General features: G+C 34.2%; 2 protein-coding genes and 1 long non-coding RNA gene across 3 annotated transcripts in view; 1 reads left to right on the top strand and 2 right to left on the bottom strand.

Annotated features, from left to right (window-relative positions):
- LOC126912687 (uncharacterized) overlaps positions 1-17,045 on the top strand; it is a 346,191-nt gene that overhangs the window by 139,073 nt on the left and 190,073 nt on the right. The window lies entirely within an intron of this gene.
- Positions 45-8,904, bottom strand: LOC118281664 (synaptic vesicle 2-related protein). Its single transcript, XM_050705971.1, has 13 exons — positions 8,518-8,904; positions 7,648-7,807; positions 7,186-7,282; positions 6,647-6,771; positions 6,498-6,561; positions 6,216-6,341; positions 5,645-5,716; positions 5,171-5,310; positions 4,599-4,759; positions 3,983-4,091; positions 3,803-3,887; positions 3,602-3,691; positions 45-3,355 (listed from the first exon to the last, which is right to left on the bottom strand). The coding sequence occupies exons 1-13, from the start codon at positions 8,636-8,638 to the stop codon at positions 3,218-3,220; spliced, it is 1,488 nt and encodes a 495-aa protein (XP_050561928.1). The 5' UTR covers positions 8,639-8,904; the 3' UTR covers positions 45-3,217.
- Positions 13,432-16,698, bottom strand: LOC118265533 (uncharacterized). Its single transcript, XM_035578454.2, has 3 exons — positions 16,600-16,698; positions 15,590-16,370; positions 13,432-15,240 (listed from the first exon to the last, which is right to left on the bottom strand). Exons 1-3 carry the CDS (start codon positions 16,626-16,628, stop codon positions 15,142-15,144), a joined length of 909 nt encoding a protein of 302 aa, XP_035434347.2. The 5' UTR covers positions 16,629-16,698; the 3' UTR covers positions 13,432-15,141.

Here is a 17,045-nt window from a genome sequence, read left to right as displayed (position 1 = left end):
GGCGTAAATTAATCTTAACTATTCAATTGAAATAAAAATGCTAATTGTGCATAATTGTTTATTAAAATCGTGTAAAACTTAACATAATATAAATAAGCATAAATATTTTTGGTGTTATAGCTGTGATTACATCACTGCATAAAATCTATAATAATACAAGTCTGGATTATGGAACATAAGTTACATATTTATGTCTTATATTAATTTGATCAGGGACATAAAAAGCACTTTACAGTATACAGAATGTAAATGACTATATAAGCTAGTAAGCACACTAGGTTTACAAATATGTATATTTCACTTTCTATTTGTACCTACAAACCCTGATTCTAAAGTGTTAATTAACTTGATTTCCTTAAAATAGTTGTTTACAAAGCATAATTTCGACAAATAGACAATTTCTATAGATGTAAATAAAATAATTGATCACAAATCAATAAAAAGTCATAGTATTGTTAAATAAACAAATGTAAGAGGTAGTTAGCTGCATTATTTTTCTTTGTGTCAGTTTAAAATAATTACGTCAAATTAATCGATTTACAATAAATTAAACTTTTTGAGACATTATAAATTATCATGACTAAAATGTGGTTGGCAGTTCCAGTGCACATTATAACTACATTGCAAATTACTGTTTAGGTACATTATTAATGTTACAACCAATTAACGTTTGATAATGCAGTTTCTTCCACAATAATTGTCTCAGAACTATTTTCAATATTATGGTGTCATTAAGGTTCATTTGCTTAAGTACATGTTGTCACAACCTTAACTTATTTAATAGCTACAGCACTTAAATAAAAACATGCCTGAATAAATGCTAGAGTTATAGAAATAATAAAACATACAAAAAATAATGGAAGGCTGGGAGCTACAAAGACAGATGCCTCGACAAGGTAGAGATAAATTCGCTAAATTTTGTATGTAAGAAGAATTTGTTTGATCGATTCATTGCTTTGTTTTGTTCATAAAAAGAAAGTAGGTATTTAAAATATGAGTTGTTATTGTAAATGTGTGAGAAGTTGATTCAATGTCATGATAGATTATGTTAACTATCGGAAATATTTGATTAGGAATCTGATTGATAAGTACGTGACTATGACAGACTTAATTATTGTCATTGGAATGCGATCACGCTTAGTGTGTTGAAGTGGAAATTCCGAAATAAATCATCTAGATCTAGCATACACAATCAAATTATAAAATTAAGTATAATTATAACTTAGCATATAATATTTTACAATCTACTGAATACTGATTTCAACAGTGGAAGACATTTTATATTTAATCCTAAAGAGGACAGATACAATTCTGAGTATTCATTTAGTATTGAGTATTTTAAGTACATTTTGCATTATTAAGTATTTTTTTAATAGCTACTTCATAGCAGTCTCTTGAAATAAATAATGAGATGATTTAACTTACAAACTAAAAGCTTATTTACTTTTAACGGGTATAAATGACAGCACCATTTTAATATTGCTCAGAAGTTGGTTGCGAGCATGAAGCACATACAAAGAGGAAATGTCTAGACTGGTTTTCCCTTTAATATAATGCGTGACACTTTACGGGGAATGTAACAAACCACGCCCTTCTCATTTTCTATCTAGCGATACCATACTACAAAAACGTAGCCAATTCTCCACATTTTAATTTGCCACTTTCTGAGAGCTAACTACACCTTTTTAATATCATTTGGCAGGAACGTTTTCTTGTGTCACAGTACACAACCATTTATGGTATCTTCTTTGTACTTGCTTCATGGCATGGAGTTAATTGAAATAATTAATAGTCAATATAATTTATGTTCTTAACGAACCTATATATCATATATAGTTTCAATCAGAACCAACATTAACATAGATCACTCAGAAACTTCATTTAAAACATCAATCCTTATTATACATTTTTACTTAAGTACTATTAATAAAAAGATCTGCTAATATAAAATTGTTCCCTTAGGTAATTTGCCACATTGAGTTTACATTGGCATTTTTCAAAATTCGATGCATAAAGACTAATTAGGTAAAAAACTGTAGTCCATTAGTATTAAAAATATTAAAAGAAAGTAAGAGATTAAATGAGATTACATAAGTAGAGTTCTGAAGTAAAAATAAATCACAAAAAGCAAATAAGGTATAAATAAAGTCGTAAAACAATATAAAATTTAGATTCAAGTTTTCAGAACACGCCAATATTGTTTAAGGCACATTATTCAAAATCAGTACATATCGACACCCGCTAAGTATAAGTATGTATCTGCCAGATACACGAAATGGTTTTTATTGCATTTTTAGCTTCAACGTACCTGTATCTATCCAATAAAAAAATATCAAAAAAATTGTAACAGCCGAACATGGTTTTTTTCAGACGCATAAGTATTTATCTGAATTAGCTAGGAAATAAATACAACGTACAAATATGGAAGTTCCAGTTAAATAGTAGTACGCGGGGGATCGAGACGCGGGGTGCGGGCATCTGCCGCTCGCTCAGTTCTTCGCGGTAACAGCGAGCGGCACGCGCGAGCGGTGCGTTATATTTCATTAATATAGTGAACGCTATAAATTCTTAGTATCGTTAAAGCAAAATACAATTAAAAGGCGACAGAATCTCACCATGTCACCACCAAATGAGATTTATTCGTCACCTAGACAAGGTAAGTCCTAATGATAATTATTATGGAATTTTAGCCATTCCCGGTGCATAAGTGTGTATCTTCGTAGTTACACATTTATACACTGGATTCAATTTTAATTGTAAAATGTATCTAGGCACTTAACTACTTATTCCATGGATATCGCGTAAAATATTCGATAAATATTCCATTGAAAAAGTGTGGATGTGGCAGTTAGAGTATTTTGATACATTCTAAGACCGGAGTAAAATTATCTATGTGTTATAAAACAAAACCATAAACCTTTACAAACAAAATTTCCTTGTAAACATAAACTGTACTTAATTTTAAACTCAGTTACCAAATTTCAAACCATAAATCCTTAAAATGACAAAGATATGACAATTTATAATTTTTGCAATCTTAAATTCGCTCTCCTGTAAAATTTAACTTTTTCAGTTACTTACTTATACTTAGGACGTGTCGATATGTACATTGGTCATAACATTGAGATTCTTTTAAAATAGTTTAAATTAAGTATCTGACTTACAAATATAAAAATACTTGAATGTATTTGAACAATCTCCATAGATGTAGTTTCATCTAGTTTGTTACTGTGACTGTGTCTCTCATTTCCCTGCCTTTAGTCTCTATGGGCAGTGCGAGACACGCAGCGGCCGCCAATACGGCTACTAGAGAGTACACACTCGTTGCTATCACTATTGAGTTCTTTAACAGCACCTGAAATCAGAGAAAAATATTGTTGAAGTACAATTTTTAACGTGAGAGAGCCATGTTTCGTAACGAATAGGTTGGCTTAATCAGATTCATAAAATAGCTTCAGAGAAAACTGGTATGACATAATATGGCTGCTTGAGTTGTGATGGCCAAGCTCCCTAAGCGGCGCCGATTGCTTATCATTTGGTGACCCGTCTGTTCAAATGCCATAAAAATAATACAATCATATTTTATAGTATATGTATGTACCTGTGCCACGTATGGTGTGACCATTGCCCCTAGTCTTGCGACAGCACTGCACGCGCCCACTGCCGTTGCTCGAAGCGCCGTCGGGTATACCTGAAAAATTAGTTTCACGGTCAAAAATAAATGGAAGATTTTTTTAATTATTGTAGATAGCTGAAGTAAAAATGTTTTCGTTGACTGGTAAATCTGTTATAAACATCTTACCTCTGGCGTATATACGTAAGCAGCTTGAAATAATCCCGCTATAATGCCTCTGGCGAGAAATAGTACGCATGTGAGGAATGTTCGACTGAAAACAAATAAATTCAAATTACAGTTGGACATTTTCAATACTAAAGAAAAATTAAATGACTATGGCATGCATTTGAAATACAAATTACTTACTTTCCATTATAAATAAGGACACAGACGCACATCGCAAATATAACAAATTGTGTCGCCATCGTTTTCTTGCGGCCATACTTTTCAATGATGAATATTGTAGCGAATATACCTGGGGAGGAGATAAATGTGAACATATGAAATTACAGAACTTTTCTCATATTATACATATTATTATAATAACCATGTTAAAGTAATAATTCAGGTATACCAATATTTCTTTAGGTTTCGCAACGAATAGCTAATTTAAACACACTTACGCCCGAATAGTGAAATGCTACTCAACTTTAAGTTTTACTTTAATATTGTGCTATCTCTGTCATCTACAAAGAATTTGTAAGGACAGAACTATATCTGAGAGCGTCTTAAAATTGAGTGACGTTTGAGTATTTGACCATTATTTTTTTATGTATGCTAGTAAAAGTGCATTCTCTGCTTGGTTACTCTTGTATAACGCGACCGGATAGAGATTAATATATTTGTTAAGTTTGTAATACGTATGTACGCGTATAACTCCCAAACAAAAACATTCAGTAATACGTTTTTGTCGTGAGAAAGGTTAATTAATAGCACAGGCTTTCATTGTTTGAACAGTTACATGAAAAATCACACTTTTTACCGGGAAACTCAGCGAGTGTAGTCCATAACAGGTCCATATAGTCGGTGGTCTGCAGTGGCCTGCAGTCGGCGGCGCAGGGCTCCTCCAGGCCGCTGGGGTCTGTCTCGAACAGCTCCGTCGTCATCAGCACTAGCCCGTAGTAACAGAATGCACATGACATCCTGGAAAATGTAATTATAGTTATGTATAGTTTCTTTAGTACCCAAATGTTCAATGCATAAATATCAGGAAAGAAAGGGTGTATTAGAACTTTCCTTAAACCTTAACTTTCCATGGTAGGATAGTGCCAGAGTAGTGAGCCATCTTGATATTACAATATCTTAAGTAATTCGTAAAAATTCATACACCTATTACATGGGATTTGCAACATAAATTGTGAAAAAATTAAAGTACATTGTACAGTGGCATTACGTGCCAAAACGTGCTACCCCTTCGGGGATAAAAGGCGTGACAACGTGACTATGTCATTTTTGTAATGCAAAACATTACTTTGAGTAAAATAAAGAGTTGGCTGGCTAGTCTTTGGTAATTAGGGGTAACTCTATTACAATATACTGAACATGTTGCCTAACCATATAAACCAGAGAAGTAAGCTGGTGTTCCTGAGATGAGGTATGAGTAGATGCTTGAGTCGGCCGCGCTGTCCGATCCCCACGGAGTCGTCGCACACTAGACGTCCTAGCAACATCGGCCTGCCATTATCTTGTGCTATCTGAAATATCAAATACAGAATTCAATTAAAACTTTTTAACTTTTTCATCAAATCTATTTTAATTTGACATGAATAATATATTTTATATGTATAACTAGCAAACCTGGCGAACTCCGTTTCCCCACCAATGATTTTCTCTATTTTCCTGGTTTTCTCTAGATTTTTTCCTACACTTTCTTTGCTCTAAGCCTCACGGAGCCCGAGAACTTTCCAACGTATGCAAAACCGTGGAAATCAGTTCGTGCGTTCTGGAGTTATAGCGCCAGGAAGGAAAACCCGACTTATTTATATATTATGTTCTGTTTACTATTAACAATCAAAAGTGGGTATGTACCTGTTCTAGAGTAGCCAAAGCTTTATCTGGCTCTCCAGAAGCGACGTGATATCTTGCAGATTCAGGAAGCCACTGAAATGAAGCATTTATAAACATTAATTAAAAAATGTAACTGGTCTCTTTGACAGTACGACATTTTGTCTATGTTATGAGGGAATTTAAAAACACAGATATCACATACACAATACGCCCACATACAAATAAACTACCTGTAGACGATACTAGCGTATTTATTCCCTGCAGAAATCAATCTGAACTCGTAAGATTCGTAGCAAAGCTGCAGTTGGTTGTGTAGTCACGGCGCCCACCTTTTAATTTGTTCATTTTAAAATTATTATGTGTGTGTGTAATTTGGTAAGGATAATTACCCACTGATTACTGTAATGAGCGTGTGGAAAGGTGTATAACGGTATAACTGAATCATAGCAGCAGGATGATAATTGTGATATTCAATACTTTATAAAGTTTTAACTTAAGGATTCAAGATTTTGTATGCTGATTACAAAAAGAAAATGATTATTTTTTAACCACTATCTATTTATTAAATTGTCTAGTGAAACATTATACTTACTGGACATATTAGGGCGAAGAACAGCAGTGGTATAGTTGACAGAGCGAGAAGCCAGTGCACTCCTAATGTAGGCATTACCACTAACGCCAAAGCTACTTCTAGACAAGCACCGAGCGCCCAGAAACACTGTAAAAAAAAAAACATTAATACATAAATCTTTACACATACAACTAGGCAGTTTATTAAAATTGGAATCATTTTAGTTTGTAAAAGTTAGAAAATAAATGCAGTAATACGGTAATTTAATTAATTTAAAAAACGCTTATTCCAAATATCACTTACATCAAGAAGAACAACACATTTAGCCCTCTGCTTCGTCGGCAAAAACTCCGCATACAATGTGACACTGAAATTAATTAAAAATACATATTTTAATGACCTTTACTACACCTATGTAAATTAATAAACTTATTTTGTATTGATTTACTTACGATTGTGGCACACATCCTATAGCAAATCCAACTAGACCTCTTAGGAATAACAGCCAGAGAAAGTTTGGGGCTATAGAGCTCAGTAGACCATAGTAAAACAGTAATACACCACACATACTTAGAGCCTGCAAATAAAAAAGAATATTAGTAAAGTACTACCTACTTCAGCACGGTTTCATCAGTTTGGCTAGGCTTCTGTTGATCGTAGCATTATGTTTTACAGCCTATAACCTTCCTTTATAGATTGACTATCCAATACAATAATAAATCATTCAAATTGTACCAGTTTCAAAGATTAACTTTTCAGCTTTATAGTATAAGATACATAGGTACATAAATAACATTTTGTGCATTTTTATTAAAGGGATCATAACATAGCTACTGCTTTGTGAGGTTTATAAATTCTCATAGGGGTGTTTTCAGTTCTTGTGGGTAGAGGGCAAGATAATACTGATTTTCATGGCTAGTAAAGAGCAAATGGAACTTCTGATGGTAAACCTAGGATACTTCATAATATAATTAAGCCTTATGCCACTTACAGTCTTCCTTCCATAGCGGTCACTGATGTTACCCCAAAAAGTAGAGCTGAGCATCATTCCCATAAACACTATTGTAGTGGTTAAAGCTTGTTGATATCTGGAATTGTACAAGAAAAGAATATTAATGAGATTATTATCTGATTAATAAGTAATTATTTACTACATTTTCATTTAGATTTCATCAGATAATAATAAAGATTTGTATGATTTTAAAGAGGTTTATTCTAGCATGCTCAGGTTGAATTTTTTTTGTATTTCAATAAGAATAAGTGGCTAGCTAACTAATACATTCATTAAACTTAAAATGTAGTCTATTGTGGTAGTTGTAAATAATGCATATCATCAACCTTAACTTATTGAGTATCTTATGTGCCAATATTGGTGCATAAGACAGCATATTGAACAAGGTCAAACATGCAATGGGTTAAATATAATATTTTTTCATGGATTATGAATACTTACTTGCTAATATTCCATTCACAGTGTAAAGCTGGTGACAATATACTCAATATAGTCATTTCCATAGAATCTGCCATCCAACACAATCCAGTGAAGAGTGAAAGTTTTACTTGAAACCATCCAAAACCTAGTGCATTCACTGCCTGAGTGACCGTGAAAGTATCTGAAATGTGCAAACAAAATCGGGTTAAAAATTTTGGATACCTACTCACATATTAATTTAATAATGGCAATGGTATTTTTTGAGAGATTTGGAGAATTTAGATTTTTTTTCTACATATTACTTAATTGGCATTTGGTTTCATATGTGAGTATATTATTTATTATCTTAGTTAGTAACTTTTGGAATCATTCACTTTTAAATTTGTCAAGCATATGTACTTAGAAACTTAGTATATATAATGTATTTGATATACATTTGAAAGTAATAACTACAATATTTTCAGTTTTATTTTTTAATTCTAAGTTAGTGAATTATCTTATGGGTTAATTTCTTCCTACATATGAAACCAAAACTAGAAATAAATAAGTAGTGAGATCTATAAAATATACTGTATATGGAAAGGAGGTAGTGTAAATAGACAGGTAATAAAAAGAAGACAGATAAGAAAAGAAATAAATAAAGATAATTTGTACAAACACTAAACACTTCTTGAATTAATTACTACATAATGAGATCTATTGAGTGGATAAAATTTTTTATATGACACATGATTGATGTGAGTTTCTAAAGTGCATAAGTAAACATTTCTGATTTTAGACTCTATTCACTAGAATATAATCGTGAATATTGTACTAAAAACGGTCATCACACGCTCTGGCGTTTACGAATATTGAAAAGTGTTTGATAGAAGCCAAAGAAAGTTATCGTACCATCAGGGACAACAGAGACAGATGCCATTTCAATCTCTTGAGGTGGAGGCATGGGCGGCCCCGGCGACCGGGGCCTTATGTGGCTGTCATCTAAATCCTGATATCCTTTAGACCGACCCATTTTACCAGCAATTCACTTCTGACGTGGATATGAACTCACGAACACCGAGTAACGGGAATATTAGCGGTTTTATACATTCAAACACTGAACCGTTAATATTCTACCACAAGAAACTTCACCAAGTCCATTGCGAAGTTGTAATAAATAGACGGAATAATTACTTTCACACACATTCGATCTCAAATAATAAAAATAAACAAAATATTCAAACGATTTGTTTTGATCTCATCTGTGCCAGTTTTACTTTTGGCAATGACATTGACGTCATCTTTTTGACGTTTAATTTGGTGTTGCAAGTAGTAAAATTACATTGTGTTTGTCTACAAAAATAGAACTTTGGGCATAAACTCAGAGAACACAAAATTAAATGTTTGAGTTTTTATATAGAAGATGCAGTGTAAGTATAATATACTATTTACAGGTGTTTGGCTAAGAATAAAATTCTTAAATACAAAGTTTTTATTGTCTATGGAAAGTATAACATCTCACCTTGTAATAAAATTCGAAAAGGCAGGCACAGATGATAATATAGGCCTACCGAAAAGCGGATACGCATTTGTAAACATCTAGTGTTGCGATTATTCAGTTATTCAGGCAGCGCTGATTACCTACTTACCATATTTCAAGGCAGTATTACTCGTAATTGGTATTAAACCTGATACTTTTTGCCAGTCGACGATATAAAAAAAAATATTTTTTTGCTACTTAGGTATATCATGAAACGTCTTAATATTATGGTATGGACAGAAACAGAGAGAAGCTACGAAGAAAACCATCTTTGTTTCTAAGCAAGCAATATAAGTACTGCTACGGATGCTACGCCGTAGCGAGTTACGAATTACGATGCTCACAGTGTACTATCATTAAAAAGCAAATGCTGCACGCGCTACGATCTGGCTTTCGATTTACAATAACACAAACTGTTTTTTTTTATAATTACGTATAATTTCATCAAATGACAAACGCACAATTGATAGTGATAGAGATCTTTGAGATTATCAAGTATATTCGATTTTGACATTCGTCTCACTTATTAATTACTGCACTGGCTCTAAAATTGCCTAACCTATTTTTTTAAAGTCAAAGTCAAAGTCAAAGCATTTATTTCAATTAATCCTAAATTAGGCACTTTTGAAACGTCAAATTAAATTGTCCGTCAGTCTGTCTGTCAGTGAAGCTAGGCGCTCGTTCCAAAGTGTTGCTTCGAATGGAGAAGAACGAGCAAGAAACTCCATCGTTACTCTTTTCAAAAAATGTTTTTTACAATATCTCTGATACATTATTTGATCATTTACCTATTGTATATATATGTAGGAACAATGTAACTACAATACGACGTCAAAACTATGGGACAATAAAACCAATTTGTAAAGAATATAAATTAAAAAAGCGGGTTGTTTCAAACATAGTGCCCACATATGTACACTTACAATTTTGAAATAATGCTTCTATACAAATAAAAAATTATCTTTAATTTAATTTTTCAAAATAAATAAATAACTGGGGATCCTGTGGCATCAAGATGCCACAGGATCCCTAGACTACATTGGAATAAATTAGTACTTTAATTTAACGTGTAACTAGTGATCGTATTAGAGCATTGTCTAGTGTGAGCGAGTGTCCAGTGGAGCCGGACCAACATGCTGCCACACATTTTTATCTTCAATATAATCTGACAGTTTATAATATGCCTGTTTATAAATGCTTTACACAGTTCACGCTTTATACAAGATTTAAATTTTTTCTCGTTCAGATTCAGTATGGTGGTTGGTAGTTTATTGTAACACTTAACACAAAATCCCATGAAGGATTTCTGCACTTTGGACAATCGGAATTGCGGTATAGCTAACTTATTTTTACCTCTCGTATTAAAATTGTGTCTGTCGCTTCTTTTTTCAAACAATTGTTGATTTTTTCTCACGTACATAATATTTTCGTAAATGAATTGAGAAGGCACTGTAAGAATGTTTATAGTTTTAAATAGTTCTCTCAAAGATTCGCGACGGGGCAAGTTATATATTGCTCGAATAGCTCGCTTTTGCAAAATAAAAATTGATTCTACATCCGCAGCTGCCCCCACAGCAAAATGCCGTAAGACATTATGCTGTGAAAATAACTAAAATAAACAAGCCTTGCCGTACTTACGTCCGTTAGCTGCCTAATCTGTCTAACTGCATAAGCAGCTGAGCTTAGTCTCCCCGAAAGTGCTTTTATATGGGGCCCCCATTGTAATCTGTCATCTAATGTGATACCCAAAAATACAGTCTCCTTAACAAATTCCAACTTTTGTCCGTTCAAAGCAACATAACATTCGTTATTTTGTACGTTTGGCAAACAAAATTTAATACATTTGGTTTTTTTCTCATTAAGCGCCAAGTTATTAATAGTAAACCACTCATAGACTCGAAGAATGGAGCTGTTCACGTCGTCAAAATTATTCGTACGTCGACCTATTTTAAAAATCAGTGATGTATCATCTGCAAACAGAACCATTTTTGGTTCATTTTTTATTATGCCCTTGATTGTATCATTAAACATAAAAAAAATATAATAAAAAGTATAGGTACTCAAGGTACTCTCTGCCAATTCCCTCACAGGCGCAATATTGTGTCAGTGAAAAAGCTATAAAGAAAATTGTTCGTTTTAATTAGAGAGCGATCCTTTTTGTGAGTGGTCGTGGGCTTTTCATAAAATATTCAGATATTACAATGTATTGTAGAAACAGTAACAAATTGCTATATAGAAAATAAAATGTGTGTAGTTGTGTACACTCGTATATCTTTTCTTGTATAATGTAATATTTTATATAAGAATAGGTAAGTATATAAGAATATATCATACCTACATAATTTCAGTGTCTGTAGCTAAATTATTTTCAATGAATCTTTATCTTTATCCTTTAAATAATGAAGACGAACCGTTAATTAGTAATAGTAATTATATGTTCAATATTCCTACAAAGATCCTATATACTATTTCCTAGAAGACAGCACGAAGCCTTCGGAGTGACGTTCGTCAGTTATTCAATTTAGTCGAGAAATTCCGCAGTATGAAAATAAAGGACGCTCGTGGGCGTTATGGGAAAAGGTCAAAGGTAAATGCGTGGGTTTGGTGGCAGAGCAAGTATTACTCTATATTTCTAATTTTCTCAGTTTATCTTTGTAGAAAAATATTTTTTTTCAAGAAATAAGGCTCCTATTTTATTAGTCAGTTTGGTATATTGTTTGATGTAATTTATCTACATGCTGTATAAAAGAAAGTCGTGTTAGTTACACTATTTATTACTCGAGAACGACTACATAGATTTGACTGAATATTGGTAGAGAGGCTTAGAACCAGGAGACGAACAAAGGATAATTTTAATCCAAGAATTTCCCGAAAATCCTATGGGAACGGGTAAAGGGGATTGCGCATACGAAGTCGCGGGCAGAAGCTAGTGTTTGTTAATATTCTTGCCTTATTCGTTATACAAGTTGTTTGAATCAATACGTGTCGGGTATACACGCTGCTGGAAGTTTCCCTGACTTTACCTCGAGTTAGGGTGCTAGTGTATCAGCTTACATCCTCCTTGGAACTTCGGTTGGGTTACTTCAAAAGGATTCCTTTACCATCCTCGTGAATACGGTTGTTAGGGTTGAAAGCTTCGTGATTTATTAATACTTTGTATATTGCGTATTTAAAGATTCAACGTAATAGAATACTGAGGCTTCTTTGTAATCATAATAGTATTAGCGAAGGTTTACTAAACGGATTATTCTCTTTATTCTCTCTCTGACTCTATTTCTCAATTAATTTACGTATAGTAGTAAACCGCATGTAACCGTATTAGTATGTAAACCGTGATTTTTAGTTTAGGAAATAAAGACTATTCGCAATTCCATTTTGTACGCTCAAGGCTTACTGTGTAGTATCTTTCAATTATACTTTAAGTAGCTTTCTGCCTGTGACTAATTCTTAACATGTTTTTCGTTGTTAGTACTCTTCTGCTCCTCAGGGTATGATATAGAATAAAAAGATATAACTTTTTTATTCCATTCCTTCGCTTTATTCTTTATTGGGTAATGGATATGTATGCGAGTGACTAAGTAAATATATATGTACATATATTGTTTTGGTTCGAAATTACCAATTAAAGGCTATAGTGATTTTATTGCATGAAGAGGAGAATTATTCAAAAAGAAACGTAGTTTAAATAATATTAAGTGTACTTAGAAGCCTGCATAATTTTTGTACTTTTTGTCAATTTATAGTGTAACGTATTGTGAAATAACTTAATTAGTAATAGAAATACACATTCAACTTATTTGTGTTGATGCATAACTAAACCATCTGTTGAATGTAGTCTACATCACAATTTATTAATCATAAAAATACATGGAATACATAGATATTTAATCGATAGAAAATTAATAAAAGATTTAGATGTTTTTATTTTCAACGCCTTTCGATTTATTATTTTTTTTGTTTAGCTACTGCCAGCGGCTGATTCCCGCCGGTATCCCGCCGGCTGTATCCCAGCTGCATAGCCTCCGCGTTATTCCAGACCATGATCTGTCCCTGAATTGATATTAGGTGATGACCTATTCTTAAATGATGACATGTGGGTTCAATCAAGGTTTAGCATATTATTGACTGCCGTAGTCTGTCTTATTTCTATTTTGTATTGAATGAAGTTTTCTTCAAAGATAAATGTCGAATGTTCTACCATATGTTCTTCGTAGCATTATGTTGTTTCGCATTGTGTTAATTAGAATACGTATAGGTCTTTGGTAGGTAAAATAAAATGCAATAAAGATGCTCGTACAATTCACGTAATGATTTTATTAATTTTATTCTCGTTTATAGTGATACAATTTCATAGCTCTCTAAGGTCGGATTTGTATCCATTATCCAGGGTTCATTTTCAGTTACAAGTAGGCAATAATTAAAAAAATACCTATCTATTAAAATACGTTAATGCCTATACAAAATACAAATACACAGATAGCAATATGTATCTACAGATAGACAATATTCTGAGCAATACTTTGCAAAACGGCATTTATATACCTGCTCGGACATGTTTACTACAATACAAAATTATAAGTATTTTATCTACTACTTCGTATAACTTGTTTAGGCTCTTATAATATAGGAGTTTGCAGACAGTAAAAATAATCGCTGAGATTGTAACAATCGAGTGTACAGAACCCTAACTGTATTTTACAATATTTACTTTCTTTATGTTTAACATCAACTAGTAATACTTTACAGGTCACATTATATTACATTACAACTAATTATAAGGATCGTGTATTTTCAACGTAGGAAAGTAATTTGACGTTAATTTAAACAGATATGTACTTTTGAAAGATACAATTACTTATCAAATCTTATTAATGGTGATTTCTTAAAGACAAACTTGGAATGTTAGAAAATGTGGTTACAAAAATGGTTGAAATATGAACGTAAGCGAACTTTCATTTTAAAATAGCGAATAGAAAAGGGGTTAACAAAGAGTTTCATTTTTTTTTGTGTTTTTTTATCGGTCTCATAGACCAGATGCATATTAAATAACGTTAGGTAAGAAGCAGTAAAGCTAAAATATCACGTAATCCTCTGCTTCCCGAGAGAATCTTAACCCTTACAGATTAATAGATATATATAATTCATATACTAAGTATGTGTTACGTCTTTGCTTTGCAAAAAGTTAGTTTTGTGGTAAATATTGTCTGCATAGACCGACAGTAAGTTTAACTTAAAATAATGAGTTAGCACCCCAGAGAAAATACAATGTTTACCAGATAGGCCAATAACAATCGTTATATAAACAAATGAAAAGGAAATTATAATCAATTTAGTAACTACCTAATTTCAAAGAAAATAGAGAAGAATTCGTGTGAGAATATCTCACGTATTTGTTGCCATAGCTTACAATTGAAGAAGCAAAACAATCTTCGGCAGCAGTTTTATACAAAATTAAAAAATAGTTTCCGAATGATTTTTATTTAGATTTTGATGTATTGACTTCTATCTAAATATGTAATTATAAGTCTTAGACGATCAGTACCTACATATTTACAAATTGCACTCGTGTGCGACATAGTAGCTGCCAATTGAAGGAGCAACTTTAACTTATAGCATCATGCATATTTCAGTCAACGACTCATTTGTTCTAATGGAGATTATAGTCACAGTTTGTACCATCATTTACACCCGTACCTACCCACACTTAACATAGCTACCACTAGTTCTGTAACGGAAGAAGTGACCATACAGATAGAAAAGGATCATCTAAACTCTTTGTATTATATCATTGACACGTAATTACTTAACATATTATTCAAAGTGGACGACAAAACTTTATGTAATGTATACGTTATATGCTCGTGACAATGTTAATATTTTTTTGTTATTTTGTTTGCCTCCTATCGCGAACGTTCTATGATGTCGCCGCTGCGTATCTATTTAATCTACTTATTACTCAGTCTCATATTTGTTGGCGATAATTCCGAAGTATTTGTTTAAGTAGCGATGCGGTGTTTTAGGCCTCGAAGTTCTCCAACTAGATCCGAGTCGTCGGCAATAAAGCGCTTTTCGATTCTTCGTTCTTTCGCTGTATCCTGTTGACAATATTATATTATGTTAATAATATTAAGTCTATAGTCTTAAATAGTCGCGGACGTTCTGAGTGGATTTGCTTAATGTGATGTACGTGGTGATATTAGTGCTTGTAGTGGTACCCCCCCGGCGCCGATTGACCCGGCCTCGGGGCCCACTGTATCACCCGCCAGGCCACCACCCCCGGCCCGGCCATGCTATTTTTAGACTTCGGAGCTTTCAGTCTTACTGTGTTCCCAAACAATGAAATACTGACTTTTATAGTAAAGTGAAGGGTAATTGTTTCCATTGATGTTTTGAATCTATTTTGTCAAAAATAGGGGAAAAGAATAATATTTTGGAATAACTTACTTGTAACTTCTTATTTGTTTTCTTGTCCGCGAAGTACTGTACAATGGTATCGTAGAAGGCATTACTTCTTTTGTTGTTCTGGTTGTTTTGATGTCCGCGACTGAATGGGTTGGCTGCGGGCTGTGGCCTCACGAATTCCTTATCACCAGCTTTGGCCGCCTCCGTGGTGACCTGTGGTGCAGCGGTGGTTACGCTCCTTTTGTTTCCGTTCCAGTTGATGAAGCCATCATCTGACGCATAATCATCCTCGTCGATCCTCGGCACTGTCTTGGGCACATGGTACAAAGGTTTCCCAGCCAGGGCCTTCAGTTCTCGCACGTCCTCGTCTTCGGCATCAGGCTCGTCGTAATCAACAGGCGGGAAGGCTGCGCGGGCATTCTCGCGCCGTCTCTGTGCGTCTTGTGCCATTTGCGTAAGAATCAAATTATCGAGGAAAGCTGCACTGACGTCATCAACGTCGTTGGATTGCCAGCGGGGCGTGGTGTCACTCTCAAACCAAGTTTCCTGTCCGATGGGCAAAGCCGCTAGTCTCTCTTCTTGTCTCTTTGGCGCTTCATTTGCAATAAAGTGACCATACGGGTCGTAGAAATAGGGGTATGGAACTTGAGCGTGCATTTCTGGGACACTAATCGCTGGAGCATCATAAAAATATTGTACTTTGGGAGCATAGTAGTATTCATCATCTGGGTATTCCCGAGATGTTTGCGGGTACATAGGCCATCCCTGCATGGGGTAAGCCTTCGCTTGAGCTACCAAGTAGCTAAGTAAGACTGATAATAGCCTAAAACAAAATTCGCACTGTTATTATTTCACGAAACTTTGGAATATTGGTGTTACAATTAAAGGCTTCGTACTCAAGTACTCAAGTACTTCGGACTTTGATCACTTTTAATAAAAAAAAGACAATAGAAAAATTACTAAATTAATATTCACAAAATATTTTATATTTACAAAATATTATCAGAATTAATTTCCGAGTTATGCAGAATATAAAGAAGAAGAAAGCTCACCTTAAGCTCGAGAGCCGCATGTTGCACATAATTCACAAATAGATGTTGGTCTAGGCGCGATCAGAACACGACTACGAGTAGGAGGGGAGGGCCGGCCAGCTTTATAAGCAGGTCGCCCACGCGCGCCGCCCACACGTTCTCAATGAAACAGCGCCCCCTGCAGCCCCCTGGCCGCCCCAGCTCCGCCACCCCGAGCCAGCCCGACGTGCGCCCCCTCCTAGCTACCCTCAACCCGCGGCATTCTGCTATCGATCGCGCCCACAGATTATTCATCTTGCTATGACACTGTTTTTACTCCTAGAGAAATGTCGACGACAACTGATGGCCAGTTATTTCATAATGCTTACTCACAGTTTAGGTAATCGATTGGGGTCTGCATATGTCAGCAAGAACACTAGTTTAGAAGGGAGGCGTTTGTGTGCCGTGCGGAGGGGCGCACAACATTC

This window comes from Spodoptera frugiperda, chromosome 28 (genome assembly GCF_023101765.2).
Source record: "Spodoptera frugiperda isolate SF20-4 chromosome 28, AGI-APGP_CSIRO_Sfru_2.0, whole genome shotgun sequence".
Classification (NCBI taxonomy): domain Eukaryota; kingdom Metazoa; phylum Arthropoda; class Insecta; order Lepidoptera; family Noctuidae; genus Spodoptera; species Spodoptera frugiperda.
The sequence above is the reverse complement of the archived record's forward strand: the minus strand, read 5'-3'. Positions and strand labels throughout refer to the sequence as shown.